The 16,920-nt window shown below is 42.4% G+C and overlaps 1 protein-coding gene across 2 annotated transcripts in view; it reads right to left on the bottom strand.

The window, feature by feature from the left end:
* SRPK1 (SRSF protein kinase 1) overlaps positions 1-16,920 on the bottom strand; it is a 56,337-nt gene that overhangs the window by 15,429 nt on the left and 23,988 nt on the right. For both annotated transcript variants that reach the window (XM_061632486.1, XM_061632487.1), the window contains 9 exons: positions 15,067-15,175; positions 14,642-14,729; positions 13,866-13,953; positions 12,368-12,474; positions 11,571-11,736; positions 8,809-8,834; positions 7,598-7,814; positions 6,599-7,021; positions 6,092-6,192 (listed from right to left, as the gene is read on the bottom strand). In XM_061632486.1, the coding sequence (XP_061488470.1) occupies positions 6,092-6,192; positions 6,599-7,021; positions 7,598-7,814; positions 8,809-8,834; positions 11,571-11,736; positions 12,368-12,474; positions 13,866-13,953; positions 14,642-14,729; positions 15,067-15,175 (1,325 nt within the window). The remainder of the gene's footprint in view (positions 1-6,091; positions 6,193-6,598; positions 7,022-7,597; positions 7,815-8,808; positions 8,835-11,570; positions 11,737-12,367; positions 12,475-13,865; positions 13,954-14,641; positions 14,730-15,066; positions 15,176-16,920) is intronic.

Here is a 16,920-nt window from a genome sequence, read left to right as displayed (position 1 = left end):
TTCCCTCATGAAGTGCTAACGGATCAAGGCAGTGTATTCATGGGAGAAGTGATGTAATGTATGTGGAAGTGTTGTGGTCTAAAACATCTAAAGACCACCACTTACCATCCAGCCACTAACGGATTGACTGAGAGATTTAATGGGGTTCTGAAGGGCATGATAAGAAGTTATGTTCAAGATCACCCACAAGACTGGGATGAACGTTTGGGGTGCTTCTTATTCGCGTACAGAAAAGTCCCTCAGGAGTCAACAGGCTTCTCACCCTTTGAACTGATGTTCACTAGAAAAGTGAGGGGACCTTTGGAACTGTTAAAAAATTCATGGGAAGGAACCCTGGGAGAGTACAAAACATCTGTAGTTGATTTTGTATTAGACTTCCGCAGCAAATTAACATCAATGATGGAAGTTGTGCAAAAGAATTTGAGTCAAGCACAGGAGAAGCAAAGTTACTGGTATGACAGAACAGCCAGGGAACGTGTGTATGATGTGGGAGATATGGTTATGGCATTCATACCCAGGAAACATGATAAATTACAGGCTAACTGGGAGGGACCATATACCATAAGAGAAAAGCTTGACATAGTGACGTATGTAATTACCACAGACCAATTAAACAAAAACAAAGTGGTTCATGTAAATATGTTGAAACCTTACCATACCAGGGATGCAAAGGTGTTGCAAGTTACCTTATTCCCTGAGGGAAGTGGGCCTGAACTTCCGGATTTGGTACAGGAAAGCAAAGACAAAGGAGGGGTAGATCAATTGGAATGGTCAGAGGAGGTGAAGGAGGAAGTAAAAGAAGAGATTCTGAGAGTTTTGAAAAACTATGGGAATCTCTTTAGCAATAAACCTGGCCGAACCAGTATAGCCAAACATTCCATTGATACTGGAGATCATGCCCCAATCAGATCCGTTCTGTACCGTGTGAATGGGAAAGTTTTGAGTGAAATCAAAAAGGAGGTCGAAGATATGCTGGAACTAGGAGTGATCACGGAATCCATCAGTCCCTGGGCCTCAAGTATTGTCCTGGTTCCGAAAAAAGATGGAACGACAAGATTTTGCATTGATTATCGGCTGATCAATAAAATTACTGTCCCAGATGCGTATCCTATGCCTAGGGTAGACGCAATGTTAGAGTTATTGGGGGCAGCAACCATTATCTCTACAATAGATCTCTGTAAGGGATTTTGGCAAATGGAACTAGACGAGCAATCCAGAGCCAAAACTGCCTTCAGTACACCAGATGGGTTATATGAGTTTGTGACCTTACCCATGGGACTAAGGAACTCACCAAGTTCGTTTCAGAGGCTAATCAATACTGTGTTGCGAGGCATGTCAGAGTTTGCAGTGGCCTATATCGATGACGTGGCCATTTTTAGCAAGTCGGTGCCTGAGCATGTCCAACACCTGACAACAGTATTAGAGGCCTTAAGAAAAGCAGGCCTCACAATAAAAGCTAAGAAATGCCAGTTTGGACTAAAGGAAGTAATCTATTTAGGACATAAGGTGGGAAGTGGGAAAATCACCCCCTTATGGAGCAAGGTGGAGGCAATACAATCGTGGCCTATCCCCTTAACTAAAAAACAAGTTAGGGCATTTCTAGGTGTGGCTGGTTTTTATAGAAAGTTTGTGAAAGATTTTGGGGAAATAGCAACCCCCTTGCATGAGTTGACAAAGAAAAAGTGTTCTGAGCGGGTGGTATGGACGGATGAATGTCAGAAGGCTTTTGATCTGCTGAAGCAAGCCTTGTGCCAAGGACCTATATTAATAGCACCAGATTATGAGCAACCATTCATCGTGGCTACGGATGCGTCGGACCTCGCGCTGGGAGTCGTCTTGCTGCAGGAGAGAGAAGGCACCAGACATCCAGTGGCGTATCTGAGTTGCAAGCTGACGTCGAGGGAGAAAAACTATTTGTCGGTCCAGAAGGAGTGCCTAGCGGTCGTGTGGGGACTGAACAAGTTGCGCCCATACATGTGGGGACGAAGATTTACGGTGACGACGGATCATCGGGCCTTGTTATGGTTACAGACTATGAAAAACCATAACACTATGCTGCAGAGGTGGTCCTGGGCCCTACAGGACTATCAAGTGGACTTCCAGTTCATCAAAGGCAAGGACAATGTATTGGCCGATGGACTGTCAAGGTAGGTGGCTGGGACTGCAGTGACGTGACGCAGACGTAGGAACAAAAAAAAGACATTTTCCCCATAAAGACTTGGTTTTATTGTTAATGCGGCGTATGAATCCTAGAGCAGGAATAATACTCTGCCGTTATTTTTAAGGGGGGGGAAATGTGATGTTCCTGTATTAATGTATATATGGTAAGTGCTGTTTGTATAGAAGATACATGGTAAGTGGAATGAAAGAGGAGGGGGGAGTAAATGAGCAGTAGAATGCTGGATGATTGGCTGAGTGTTTGGATGGCTGAGAGTATAAATGGAAGGATGACAGTTGAAAGGTGGTGGACGTTGGTGGGTTTTAGAGGTGTTTGAGAGGTGTTTGGTGGACGTGAGTGGGTTGTTTTGGTGGAGTTGGGAGGTGGGTGTGAGTTGGTGTATGTCAGGAGAGTGTGGAGAAAGAGGGAGGTGGAGTTCGGATTAGTAATAAGTCAAATATCACAGTAACAGATGAAACCATAAGCTTGTAGATCATTATCAAAGTTATCTTGTTATTAATGTTATTTAATAAATACTATTTTGGTTTACCGAAGGCCTGATCCTTGGCTGGGGTTTCACAGACCAGAAGGGAGGGTAAGGTAATAACCAAGGCTGAAGGGAAACAGTAACAAATGGTGGCAGCCGTGAAGAGGAGAAGATAACATTATAAGTATCCAGAGCAACCCCAAGTTATGAGTTATCTGCATTGATACAAGGGGGTTGGGAACAGCATAGGCACGCAGTCACGAATGTAACCGGATAGAGAGACTCAGGCAAGGTCTCTGGGAACATTGGTTGTAGAACGTGACTGGTGGTGCTGCCTAGCAGGGGGATCTATTGAGATCTGTGCTAGAGCGGAGGGAGAAACCATAAAAAAGGACAGTCCAGACTGGTGGAGTCCCTGATGGTGCCTAGTGAAAGGCAGTAGCCACGAGCAGGTAGGAACCTGACAGGGAGAGCCAGGGAAGGGCGTCACAGTTGTCCTGTCTTCTAAAGGGACGTGAGCCCCGAAAGGACTGCGCCAAATGATAAGGATGGAATGAGCGACAAAAGGTTCTTCCGTCATCCCTTTTTCTGGTGGATGGCATGGACTTTTTCTTTTCCTTAGTTTCCAAGACATTAGCGAGGGCAGTGTCCCCAAATAATTTGCCTCCTACGTAGGGTTCTGAGGCAAGAATCGAACGAGCTGCCGGGTCTGCCTCCCAATGTCGAAGCCAAAGGGTTCTTCGCGTGAAGATCCCTGCCGTCAGTGACCTTGCTGCAAACTGCATGGCATCCATAGATGCATCTGCCATGAAGGTAACTGCTCGAGAGACCTTCAGCAGAGATTTGCGCACCCGGGCTGCATCTTGCTGTGGGCCATCCAGCAGAACTTCCAACCAAAGAAGGGAGGCTCGAGCAAACACCAAGGAGACTGCTGCTGCCCTGATTGATAGCGCACTAGCCTCGTGTACCCTTCTAAGCCCCTGGTCCATCTTGCGCTCAGTGGTATCCTTAAGGTGCGCATCTGAGTCTTTCGGATTCAATGATGGGTTTAGCAGATTGACTATAGGCGCGTCTATGAGTGGGACCTTCAGCTGATCCATGATCGGTTGTTCCAGCGTATAATATTTATTGGCTAAGGAAACCGATTTTTTGAATTGCAAAGGAATGTCGAATTCTGATTTGAGCACCTTCGGGAGAAGAGAAGGAAGCTTCAACACTCTAGACCTAGGTTTTGGATCTGGACATACCGCTGAGACTCTCGAGGAGGATGGAGTAGGAGAATCCTCTGCAGAGGTGAGGGTAAGGGCTTCCATCGCCTTGCATAGCAGAGGAAGGAAATGAGGCTCTTGAAATATCCTAGTAGATAAAATCTCCTCAGATTGTGACTCCCCACTCCATTCCTCTTCATCCAAGACAATCAAGTCGTGTTCTGTGTCTATAAGCTCCTGGTCTGGGGGCTGAAGGTGCCTGCCTTGAGATGCCGCATAGGGATCTGGAGATGTGCGGCTGGGGGAAGGGCGTGGATTTGCCCTCAAGTGATCTGCAGGTGGGTTCCGTGATGGCTGTGGGCCCGATGTAGCTTGAGAAGACAAATCTCTAGCCAGATCCATTAAGAGGGCATCCCTAAGCTGCTCCTTCAGTTGTTGAACTGAATGTGCTGATAGGTGTAACTGTAAAGGGCGAGCCTGAGTGTGGGATGAGTGGAGCCTGTGCCCTTCAGCATCTTGGATCTGTTAGACAGGGATTGGCTCCTCCAAAAACCCTGTAAAGGCCTCAGGAGAGGAGGTGGTAGAGGAAGGAAGGGTGAGACTGGCTGCCTTCCTCATCAGACAGGGGTTCCAGGTCCCTCTGATCCCTTGTATGGTGGACAGGACCCTGATTGTCTCTACAGGTTCCCTTATATGGGATAGGCAACCTGCCTTCCGTAGCCACCCTGCCCGCCAGAACCTGAGCCTCAGCCACCTCGTGCCTGACGGTAGAGGGGCGGGCCACCGCCATATCTGCATGATCCCCCGAAGACTGCGACTGCCCTGAACCCAGGGTGGGAAGGGGCTCTGATGCTGCACCTATTGCAGGCATGCGGGGGAGCAGTTTCAACCCCTTCGAGAGGTGTTTCGTCTTGTGCGTGGCTTTCCCCATCGCGGGTACACACTGTGGGACTTATAGGGTTAATAAAGGAAAGACTCTCGCTGGCGGTGAGTAACCACGCTGTCTTGGTAAAGGGCTGGGCAAGCAGAAAAAACCAGCAGCGGCTGTAGTCGTCCTCCCTACTGCGATTGTGCGTCTGCCCCCCCCCACTGCTATAGAGCGGGGAAAACGAAAGCTGCTCACAAAGGGGGTGCCGGCTTGGACGCTGAGCCCCAGGGAAGCCGTCTCCAAACTAAAGCTGCCGACGCTGTTGCTAGCTCTCCAAGGAGAAACGGCAGCAAACTCGGCTGGAGAGGGAGCCTGAAGAGGCCGACGGCCCCAGGAGCCGCGGGGAGGGGCTAGTCGCTCCTCGCCACGGAGAAAGGCTTCGAGGGAAAGACACAAGGAACTGGTTTTTTTTGTTTTTTTAAACTTTTTTTAGAAGGGAGAGGAATAAAAACACACGGAGGGAAAGAACAACAGTAAAATGACACATGAAACCTAAACAAACAAACAATACAAGCCTGAACCAACAGAGACAGAGAGGATCCAACCACTTTCGTGTGAAAGCAAAAGAGAAAACTGAGCATGGAGCAGGCGCAGACCAGGAAGGGACAATAAAATGTCAGCAGTACTCTTTTGCCTTCAACCACTAGGTGGAGCTAATTACCCACCTGATATCATCTTTCCATGCACAGGAGAACTGCATATGTATATAACAGTTCTGAATTTAAAAACGCTCTCTCCGTTTTTAGATGATATACAAATGTTTCATAATAGAACTCTCTACAGGGTATATCTCTGATAAAATGACACCTACCAGCCATGGGTTTTTGTAGTAAAAGTAATTTTGAAAAGAAAAGAAATCCACTACGGTTAATTGGGAGTACTCTTTTCAACAGATCAAAAAGTGTGCAATCTAATCAACTGATCAACTAAAATTTTGCCGCGTCAGGATACACTCTGGCATCCACCAATTTGATATAGGAGATAAGATTCTGCCCCACCCCCAAATTGAAAGATAGGAGGGGTCCTGTCTCTGAAGCAGGCTGAACCTCTTACAGTTTCCAAGTGCCTCTAAAGTTCCACTGCTTTCCGAGCGCCTCTAACGCTTAACACCAACACAGGGAAGATTTCCTGACCATCTCTCATGCTGTTCTTCCCGGATCAAAAGATATGGTCACCACTGCTAAACTGGCATGTGTAGATCCCTACTGATATGCTTAAAAATAAGAGGTATGCTGAATACATTCAAATGAGCTAACCATAAAGAGATTAGCAACTTTTGTCACTCAGCATGGAAAGGGTTTAAAACTTACCACCCAGCAAGCATTTCCTAGATCAGCTATCTTCACTTTGAGTTTGTCTGCGTTCCCAGGCTCAAGAGGATTAAGGAGAAAATTTCCAGCAGCCGATTTTCCTACGACATGAATATCAGCCAATTAATACCACACAGACAGAGCCACCATCTGCTACACAAACTCTAAAAGCATCATTTGTCAGGGATGTTTTCACTTTATAATAAAACACAGTGCTATGGTCAAGACAGAGAATAAGCCAAAACCAACTCATCCCCTGCCTAATCTTACCTCAGACTTTCCAGATGACCTGAAACAAGCCATTATCTGTCACAACCTTTTTCTTCATCTGGGAAAGATATTAGCTTTCTTTACAAGAAATGCTGTTGTAGTTATTAAAATCATGAATGAGAAGCACTTTGAGCAAATGTTCTACATAAACTTTAAATAATATTCTGACAAATTCCATAGCACAGCTCTCCTCAAAATTGCACAATGCATTGCTTACACAGAACCCATGTCCAGTACCTTGGCTGTTCTCAGATGACCCATTATTCTCGTTTTCATCCTCTGAAGGTATCTCTGCCCTAATGCTCTCCTGTAAGTGGCTGAGCTGTTGTTCGCTAAAATACTGTTCATCACTTGAAGTTGCCTGGCATACCATTGAATCCACCACCTCTGAAATTAAGGGTGCACAGGAGTCTTCCCGTATACTGGTCTCTGAGCCACCATTACTTTGACTGTAAGAACAGATCTTATCCTCGTCCTGCTCCTGAGAGGGCCCGCTGCAATCATTGGCATTATGAAGGTCTTCCTGGAGTCTCACTGACACTTGGCCGATGGACTCTGAGAAGGCAGCCATTTGCACCATTCCATTACAATTGATCTCCGTTATGCATTTTTCAACTCCCTCCATTAAGATAGCTTGTTCTGATACAAGGGAAATGTCATCTACAGAAAAAGGGGGAAAAAGTCAGAAAGCTTGGAAGGGAAGGAAAATCATAATTCAACATGTTGCAGCGAGTGATGATTAGGTATAAACAGTATCCTCCACCACAAGTGTGACAGCGGCCTAAGACATCCATTAGACATGCTTGGAAAATGCTTATGATAACAAATCAAATCACTTTTTATTGCTTATCAGGGCATATGCGAAAACAGACATAATAATAAAATCAATAACATAAAGCAGTAATAAAGCATCAAAATACATACCCATAAAATGTGTTACCATAATAAAAACTGATACTGATAACAATAATGATCTGTTAATATTTTCTTTTAGGGTTGTGCTTTTATTGTGACTGGCATTGTGCTTCTTTGTACATCACCCTTTGGAGGAAGGGTGATTTATAAATATCTTAAGTAAATCAAAACAAAACAAAACAAAACAACGCAAAGTGCTCAGGTTTGTGTTCCTCCAACTTTCAGAAATACCTATTAATATTGATTTTAAAACTTCCTTAGCATGAAAGGATAAACTATCACCAAAGTCATCCAATGCACATGTTTTCTAGAGATTCATACCTGTCTTTCCTGGCAGCCCTTCATCTGGGGGGCTCTCTTTTAAGAGCAGCTCAAGTGGTCTTGGAACTGCTTGCTGCTCATCCTGCTGCTCTTCTTGCAGAGGGCTTGCTTCCTTCTCCATCTCCTCAATTTCCTGTATTCGCTTCTCCAGCAGCTCTGCTTGTCGTTTCTGTTTCTTTTTCAATTTCTTTTTCTTATTTTTGGACATTTTGTCAGCCTGCAAGGGAATTGCAAATACACTAACCCTCAGACATCTATTGCCTACTCTAACACCACATAATGTAGTAGACTTTTTTAAAAAAAGCAGTGAAATAAGTGAAGGAACAAAAGGAACTTAGACCTTCACTCAAAACATAACGACCATCTAAATATCAAGCACAGCTATAATGCAATCCTATACAGGCCTCCATGAATTCAATTTGGCTTACTCACAAGTGCTCAAGTATAGGATTGCTATGTTAATCTAATATTTCAAAGAGGTCTCAATCCTTTTTCATAATTCTGATATGATCATAGAGCTTGTTAAGGGTGCACTCCTATGCCTACTCAGAATTTCTATTGAGTTCAATGGGACATGTACAGAATTACAGCCTAAGTATCCAATAGAAGATGCCAAATGAAGGCTCTCTATTGTAACCATCTGTCCACCAGATGTGGCTTCATGCCACCTTCCTGGATATAAACACATTTTTCTTATTAGAAAAACCAAGCAATCTTATCATCTTATCCACATTTATTTTCCCCCCTGTGAATTGCTCGCCCTCACTAATAGTAACTGATTGCTTTCTAGATATTTCAGAGATTAAATGAAGAACCTTCACACATTACAGTTCAGATCATCTATTTTGTTCATGTGACAGACAAGTATGGACTGCCACCGAATATGTGCTCATAAAAAAAAAGATCAGAAACATGATAATCACAGATCTAGTCAGCAGCAATTCCTACAACTGCAGTAGCTAGAAAATAGCTAGATTATTCTCAGTAGTATTAAGGCAAAGAAAGGGTGCCCATTAAAAAAAAACAGAAAGGAATGAAATTCATATGGCAGCATGCTAAAATCTGAGCCCTTGGAATGGTGGTGAAAAGACACTATTGTATCTTTTGGGAAGAGTCTTTCTACAGCACTGGAACTATTCTGTAAAAATACTGTGTACATCTAAATGCGAAGTTTAAGAGAATTCTGAAATGCGTAAGTTAACCACACTTACTGGTTTGGGCTGTGGTGCAGTACTCACTATGAAATAAAAAAAAGAAACCCAATTAGTATGTCTGTATAATGCTGGACAAGTAGCATACTACTCACAATCTTCTACAGTTAGCAAAATACTACTGCAACATGACCACAGCATAGAAAAGAAGGAAAAAGTTCTAATTAAGCCATCACCATATTTCATTCTACACACTTCCAACACTGAGCACCATCAGGAGCCAGGCATCCACTTAAGCACTTCTGGAGCATTAAGAAGCTACGTTGAACATTAAGTTGTTACTTTCTTATGGAAGCGAAGAGAACTCAGATTTTATACAGAACAGCAATTATGTTATCAATCGTAAGGCAACTCAACTGGTTTCAAAGCAAAGGGCATAATTACATGCAGGCCAGGTGGCACAACAGAATGACACCATTTTAAAAGTGAACCCGAGGTGAGACACAGGCAAGTCAAGAGTGCATTTATTCCCTTCAAGTCCATTCAGTTTCTGATTAACTACTTGAATTGGCAAACCACAGGTGGTCAGTTGACAGCCCACATAAATAATTTTCTCTGGCTCCTGGCAGACCTATTATGTTTAACCAAGGAGTAAAAATGTTTAAGAGGCAAGAGCCTGTCCACTTAGGAAGGATTGGATCGTGCAGCAATGTACACTGGTCTTGAAGAATACACACAGAGAAAGACATTAAAGGGTTGTTACTGCAGCATAACTGGTTCTGTAGCAGCCTCTTGGATGCAAGCCTCATGTCTCGTATACACCTTGACTAGTGACTGAAGAAGCTGGATTTCATGTAGTCTCAATACAACACAGCAGATTTTGGCTGGGATGCCACCTTAACTGGGGGCACACTTTAAAATTCTGGAAGACCAAAATGGAACCATCCTACCCCCTTCTACCACACTCGTAAAGACTCGTAAAACATAAATACTTTTGCATGGCTCGCCAGCAGCATCACAGGGGATTCACTTTCTATACCAGATTTGTCTTAAAATGTGGAATGCCTACAATGGTAAAGTCACTCAATGGAGAGTCTAATTACACGTAATACCTAGAGAACGTATGTTATAAAGAATCTTTAAACTCTCTGGAGAATACAAAAGGTATAGGCTGGTGGGTCCCAAACCGTTTTTCCCAAGGACCACTTGAAAACTGCTGAGGTTCTTCGCACTCCATTTAATGATTTCTCTACCTGTTGCAGCAATTGTAATGTGCTGTTCTAGTTGCTATATGATTTTAATTGTATTTTTATTGCTTCTTTTAGTTCTTATATATTGTATTTTACTGTATTTCACAGAATTCAAATTGTTATGCAATAAAATATAAAAAATAAGATGGAATTAAAATACAATTACAAATCAGTATGAATATTTAGTATTATGGATGTGCCATCTTCAACCATCAATCCACAGACATGCCACAGACCACCTGAATGAAGTTTGTTTGGGAACTCCTAGTATAGGATATGCAAAGTATATCAAAGATGCACACCACTGCAGAGGTCTCCTAACTGGATCTCCTACAATCTCTTTCATACAAGATGCAATAGAAGTTGGTTTACCAATACTTAGTCAAAGTACATGAGATCAGAAACATCATTTTAAAAATGCACCGGTGCAACAACTTAACACTCTTTTCATGAGCTCTTAACAGAATTGTATGGCTAGTATTACAATGAATATCTATTTTACAGATAAAGTGAAATGATGCTCCATTATTAATCATGTTCAGACTGATCCAGACAGTTAATGTTCGTCAATCACAGGGATTCAGCCTGTGCTAGATGGGGTTACACTCCCCCTGAAGACACAGGTTCGCAGTTTGGGTGTGCTCCTGGACTCAGCTTTAAACTTGGAGGCCCAGGTTTCTACGGTAGCCAGGAGTGCCTTTGCACAGTTAAGATTAGTGCGCCAACTGTGCCCATTCCTTGAGCCGTCTGATCTGGCCACGGTGACACATGCCTTGGTTACATCCCGTTTAGATTACTGTAATGCGGTCTACGTGGGGCTGCCTCTGAAGACTGATGGGAAACTTCAGCTAGTGCAATGAGCTGCGGCCAGAATGCTAACTGGGGCTGGATACAGGGATCATACAACTTCCCTGTTACAACAGCTACACTGGCTGCCAGTCTGTTTCCGGACACAATTCAAAGTGCTGGTTATGACCTATAAAGCCCTATATGGCTCAGGTCCAGGCTATCTGGCATACCATATCTCCCTGTATGAGCCTGCCCAGGCCCTGAGATCTTCAGGAGAGGCCCTTCTCTCAATCCCCACATCTACACAAGTACGTTTAGTGGGGATGTGAGATAGGGACTCTTCAGTGGCTGCCCCTAGGCTCTGGAATTCCCATTCTAGGGAGGCAAGAATGGCCCCCTCCTTGCAATCCTTCCGTTGGCAGGTAAAGACTTTTTTATTCCAACAGGGCTTTGGAGCCGAAGATTGCTAAGGCCAGAGCTCGAAGAGGGTGCTGCATTGTTATTGTTTAATTGTACTATTTTAAACTGAGGTGATTTATTAAGTGTATGCTTGAACGGTTTTAATGTTGCAAATAGTTTATTCTATTTAATTTAGACTATTGTATGTTCTTAATTATATGTACTTTTATCTGGAAGCCGCCTTGAGTTCCAGTTTGGAAAATAGGGCAGGGTAAAAATAAAGATGATAATAATGATAATGATAATGATAATAATAATAATAATAATGTCCTAACAAATCCCCTCAGTAAGAGCTACATTAAGCCAAAACATAAAACAAAGCACCTGCAGAGCCAGAAGGAGGGGGGGCTCCAGATCTCTGCCACTCTGTTGCTTCTGCAGCCAGTCTGCGGATGTACTGGTCGTTAACACACAGCAGAATGTTTTCTGGTTTTATATCAGTGTGGATAATTCGACACTTGGCATGCAAATAATCCAGTCCTTGCAAAACCTGCAGAGAGCAAAAGACAAAGAAAACTGGCATTTTGGTAAAAAAATATTATTGCGCAGCTTCAAAAAAGCAGGAATTTGGTAATAATTGTGCACAATGTGATCAATTTACTGAGATACAGTGATCAACCAAGATTCATTTGTTATGAAGTATGTAATCAGGTTACTATGGAAACTATAGCAAAATGGGCCTTCTTTACTTGATCTTCAACTACTACTGCTAAAGCAGTAATCCCCATTCAATTTAGCACTATTCTACTCTGAGTATCCCCATCTTTCCCAACATTACTTACTGTTTTTGAATCAAACTGTACAAGTGGGACTTGCAACACAACTTTGCACTACATCACCTGTGTGTGCGTGGGCTATTCAAGACGATGATGCCTCCAAAGTTAAAGGGTATAATTGCGTTCATGTACAAGTGGAATGTAAGGGAAGGTACCTTTTGCAGCCAGGGCCACGCACCTAGGCAATCTTACATGGGATTAAGTCCCATTGTTCCATTAAGACTCCAGCTATAGAACTGAGCACTAAAGCATTAACGCTGAAAACCAGTCTATTTTTAAGTAGCTTCTTACACTTGACAGCAAGCAACTTCAAACAAAATTAGTCTCAAATGCAGTGGAACATGCCTGGTGGATGATTCTTTTTACACAGAGTAATGGAAGACCCTGGTAGTTTGATTTGATGATCCATTTCAGAAGATGGTGCCCCAAAACTTCAAATACCATACAAATATCTGCAAGTGAGTCAAGGATGAATTTCTTGGAATGCCTACAATCTTAGCTATTGCTGAATACGTAGCAACACTTAAAATGTTTGCATGTTTAGTTATCACAGACATACCAGCTTTCCCCAGACTTTTTGCCTGTAGTTTTCTAGAGCATCTGTAATGTTACCCATGCCACTGTGTGGCAGCATTACACAGTAGTGGCCAGCAGCATGTCATTGCTCACCTCTCTGTAACAGGCAGTGACATGCGGCATTGGGAAGCTGAGTGAGAGATGCTGCCCACTGGCATTACACCCAGGGCCAGCACTAGGCATGACTGGGCCCTTGGGCACCAGCCTGCCCCAGGCCCGTGTCACCATAATCCAACACCCACCCCCCTGACACAGGTGGCACAGGGCTAATAAGCCTGCCCGCGTACCCCACCTACCTCTTATGTCATGTGAATGACATGTGTGCAGAGTGCATGCCTGCTATCAACTAAGATGGTGACGGGACGTCAGCCCCTTAGCGAAGCCCCCAGCACCATCTTGACTGATAGGCATGTGTGCAGTGTGCATGGTATTCGCACTGATGGGAGAGGTAGGCGGGGCATGCAGGTGGGCTGCCTGAAGCCTGCACTGTCTGTATTGGGGTGTGTGTGTCTGGGAGCTCCCTCTCTGTGATCTATGGCAGGGTCGGGTTGCAGGCCCCAACACTGCTGCGGATCACAGAATGGGAGCCAAGGCCTAACCTGGCCACCCTCTGGCACCAGCCCTGATTACAGCAGAAAACACGGGTGGAGCTATTCCCATTACTAATAACCCTTCACATTGTCACAAGTTCCACCAACAATATGATGCAGACATTTCATAAGGCCGTACAGATGAAGCTAAAGCCATTTCATTGGGAAAACCCAAACACCCTTCATTTTTTCAAACCTTCTTCTCAACTTCCAGCATTCAAAAAGCCCCTTGCCATGCACAATTAGAAAGGAAGTCTTTTTGCAAACTGTTTTATATGATTGAAGGTAACAGAAATATACTTGTGCTAAGCTGTGATCAATTCACATAGGATTGGACAACAGGTTTCATCACTGTGTAAGAAAATGGTTTATGTTTTAGCTCAGTATTTTATTAAATCCTAATTTTGCTGGAAGAAAGATCACAGAAAAGGCCTTTTCCAGCCAGTGTGCACAGGCAGGACAGGATGAGCAACTACACAAGTTCCCAACAATTCTGATCTTATGCCCTGTAGATAACCAAAAGCCCAAAGGGAGTGGCATGCTTTCATTGCGTATTAATTATGGATAAAAAAAGAAGACCACAAGGACAATTTTTATCTCCCATACCATTACACCATCAGTCATGTATGCTTTTATACAAAATCCTGCCTTTGCGTCTTGTTTTATTAAAAGGATACGGGAACCATTCACTCCTGAGATTTTGAAGTCATCTAATAGCTGAACTACCCTCTCTCTGTTTGGGTCATCTGGGTCAGTGTTGCGGACCTGTATGGGAGAGGGAAAAAATCAAGCACAAGAAATCCTTTAATGAAGATTCTATCTTCACTGAATTGTGTAAGTTTCCAAGACACTCTCCAGATTCTCCTTCTGCATTCTTTTTTAGGAAATCAAATATATGTTAACATTTCTGACTATGTTATGTCCACACTAGCTTTGCTTTATGCTCCAGCTGAAAAAAACAACAATACCTGCTTTAATTCCTTTGTACACTAAACAATATTGTCTAAGAAGCTGTACTAATGCTGGTACTTTTCATGAGCCTGCATTTTCCCTCTCTGTCCCTCCATAAAAATGTGAAAATCATTGAAAACATATTATTGGATACAAGCAAGTAAGGTTACCAGCTACTGTAATGACACAATACCTACAACTAATGATATGAACAGCACACCAAACTTGAGATGAATTGCCCATTCTCAATAGCCATGCAACAGCCATGTTCTGTTATCTTTTAAAATGCCATGGAAACAGAGGTAAAACTTGACCTTTACAAATTAAAGAAAAATAATAATAATAAAATGCCCCATCTATTTAATCCTCTGTACAGCATTTTCCTTTATATCTGTATTGGAACAACAGATTAGACAGATTTGGCTATGGGCCATTTCCTGATATTTTTTGAAATATATAAAATATGAAATTACATCATAATCATCTATTTGTGGATACTCACAGATTTCAGCAGTTTGATTTCATCCAATGCTGTTTCTGTGTAGTGTTCGGCACTCTTTACAACTTTCATTGCCACAAATCTCTTTCCCCTAAATGGACACAAAGTTTAATACAAAACTGTCTTCAGGAACCAGACAATACTAACAGGTAAAGACCTGAATGTCCAGGATCATTTCCTATGAAATACAAAAGCAGGTTCTGTGTCACTCCTGAATGCGTAATTGTCCCTATGTTCTATAAAGAGTAAATAATATGGAACAAAGAATATGAATCAATTCTCAACTTGTATATAGAACTGTTACCATTCTATTTACAAAATGCATGAGATGAGAGCTCTGAATCTGAAACAAGTAGGAACATAATGAGGAAGAATCTTTGTTGTTGGTCTGTAACAGTATTCTGTGCAATTAGCAAACAAAGACTTACTGGATGTCCCAAGATAACCACACTGTAGAAAAGTGTCCCCATCCCAGCTTCCGGATCACATGGTACCGTCCATTGAACAGATCCCCTATTTTAACAAGATGGTATCCCCCTAGGAAATGTAAAAAGAGCTATTAGGTCAAGAAACCACAATGAGGCTGAGGAACTCACAGGTCAGTGCACACACCTTTGTCAGTTTTAATCTCAAATAAAATGTAGCTTGATGGGCCACAAATGTTGGTAGAGCCATATAATATCTTCTTTCTGGATACCATGCAAATAAATCCTGGCAGCTTATCAAATAAAAAAATCAGTCATAGTATACAGTAGATGGTATGTTTCCTTTCTCTGCTTCAGAAGAGAAAAAAGCTCTACAGCATGCTGTTCCTCAACATAGCTATGCGGAACAACCTCAGTGGAACACTTAAGTTTGTGAATTATCTTACTAAGAGCACTCCCACAATGAGAAAACATACCCCTCCCCCAAATCTACAGGTTAGGAAACTTCAGTTGCCACATTAGTTAGACAGTGCTGGTGTTTGGGATAGATACAGATAGTGTATTACTAACTGCTTTCTTCTAGCAATAGTAAGACAATCTGTAGTTAATTATGCTTTCCTTTACCCTCCATGAGAACACTGTTACTATGGGATATTCTTCATCTGCTGGTGAAGCATATGCAGAACACCTCACAGCTGCAACTTCAGCTGAAAGTGTTAACTTGTAAAGTCCAGTCGCAATATTCAGAAGACCAGGTGGTTATTCTTCACATTTCTTCATGAGACGCTGGGCTCATGAAACAGCAGAAAAACTAAAAGCATAGTGTTGAAGAAATACTCTTTTAGACCAGTTAAATGCTCCAAAGTACAGAGGTTTATTGAGTAACAGCAGAAAAATAAAGCGCTTGAGGGAAAGGCTTTCAGGAAACCAGTCCTTCCCAAAATCACAGATACATAGTTTTTTATACTAGTTTATATGTCATGCATACATTCATCCATTACTAATACATCATTTACCTATCAATAGCCAGCAATGCATCTTATTACCATATAAGGCACCTACACAATCCTTCTGGGTGGTCTTTAGAGCAGGTTTTACCCCACCTTGTGACACCACAACAAGTGAACCTTTCTGAGATTCATTTCAATCCAAGACCATCCTCAGGCGATGTGAAATTTTCCTGTATCTTTGCTTAATTCCCTAGCTTAACCACAACTTCTCCTTTTCCACCAGCAAAACTTATTTATCTAAACTTCCTCTTTTATAGAAGCTACATTAAAACTTTTATTATTCAAGCAAGCATTTATACCAAGACTTCACTACATTATTGCATATAAACTTATTGATAAGATTGCTTTCAAGAAACCCTTTTTATTATTCTTTTAAATTCCCTGGACACAGAAATCTGTCCACAATAGCAATGTCCTTAAAAAAATGTGACCCTAGCAAATCTCTAAAGGTTTCCATGAGAAAAGAGAATGACTCTGATGGGCAATGTGTTCAGTATTAAGGTCACACTGAGAACATAGACAATCTATAAGCTACTACCAATTTTATTTAATAAATGTACATTTTATTTAATAAATGTATTAGCCACTTTTCAAAATAAAGCATTTTTTCAGTTGAGTCCAGGAGGATCCCCAAGTTGTGAACTTGGATTTTCAGACAGAGTGCAACCCCATCCATAACCAGTTGAACCCTTCCATCTGGAGCAATCTTTCCACTCACAGTACCTCCAGCTTGTCTGGATTAAATTTCAGTTAGTTTGCCCTCACCCATGTCAAAACTGCCTCCAGACACATTACTGACTACTTGTTTATTAACCAAAACCAGTGCCAAGGCATACACTCAATCGTG

Source organism: Rhineura floridana, chromosome 6 (assembly GCF_030035675.1).
Source record: "Rhineura floridana isolate rRhiFlo1 chromosome 6, rRhiFlo1.hap2, whole genome shotgun sequence".
NCBI lineage: Eukaryota > Metazoa > Chordata > Lepidosauria > Squamata > Rhineuridae > Rhineura > Rhineura floridana.
Note: the sequence above shows the minus strand (reverse complement) of the source record. Positions and strands in the feature narration are given on the sequence as shown.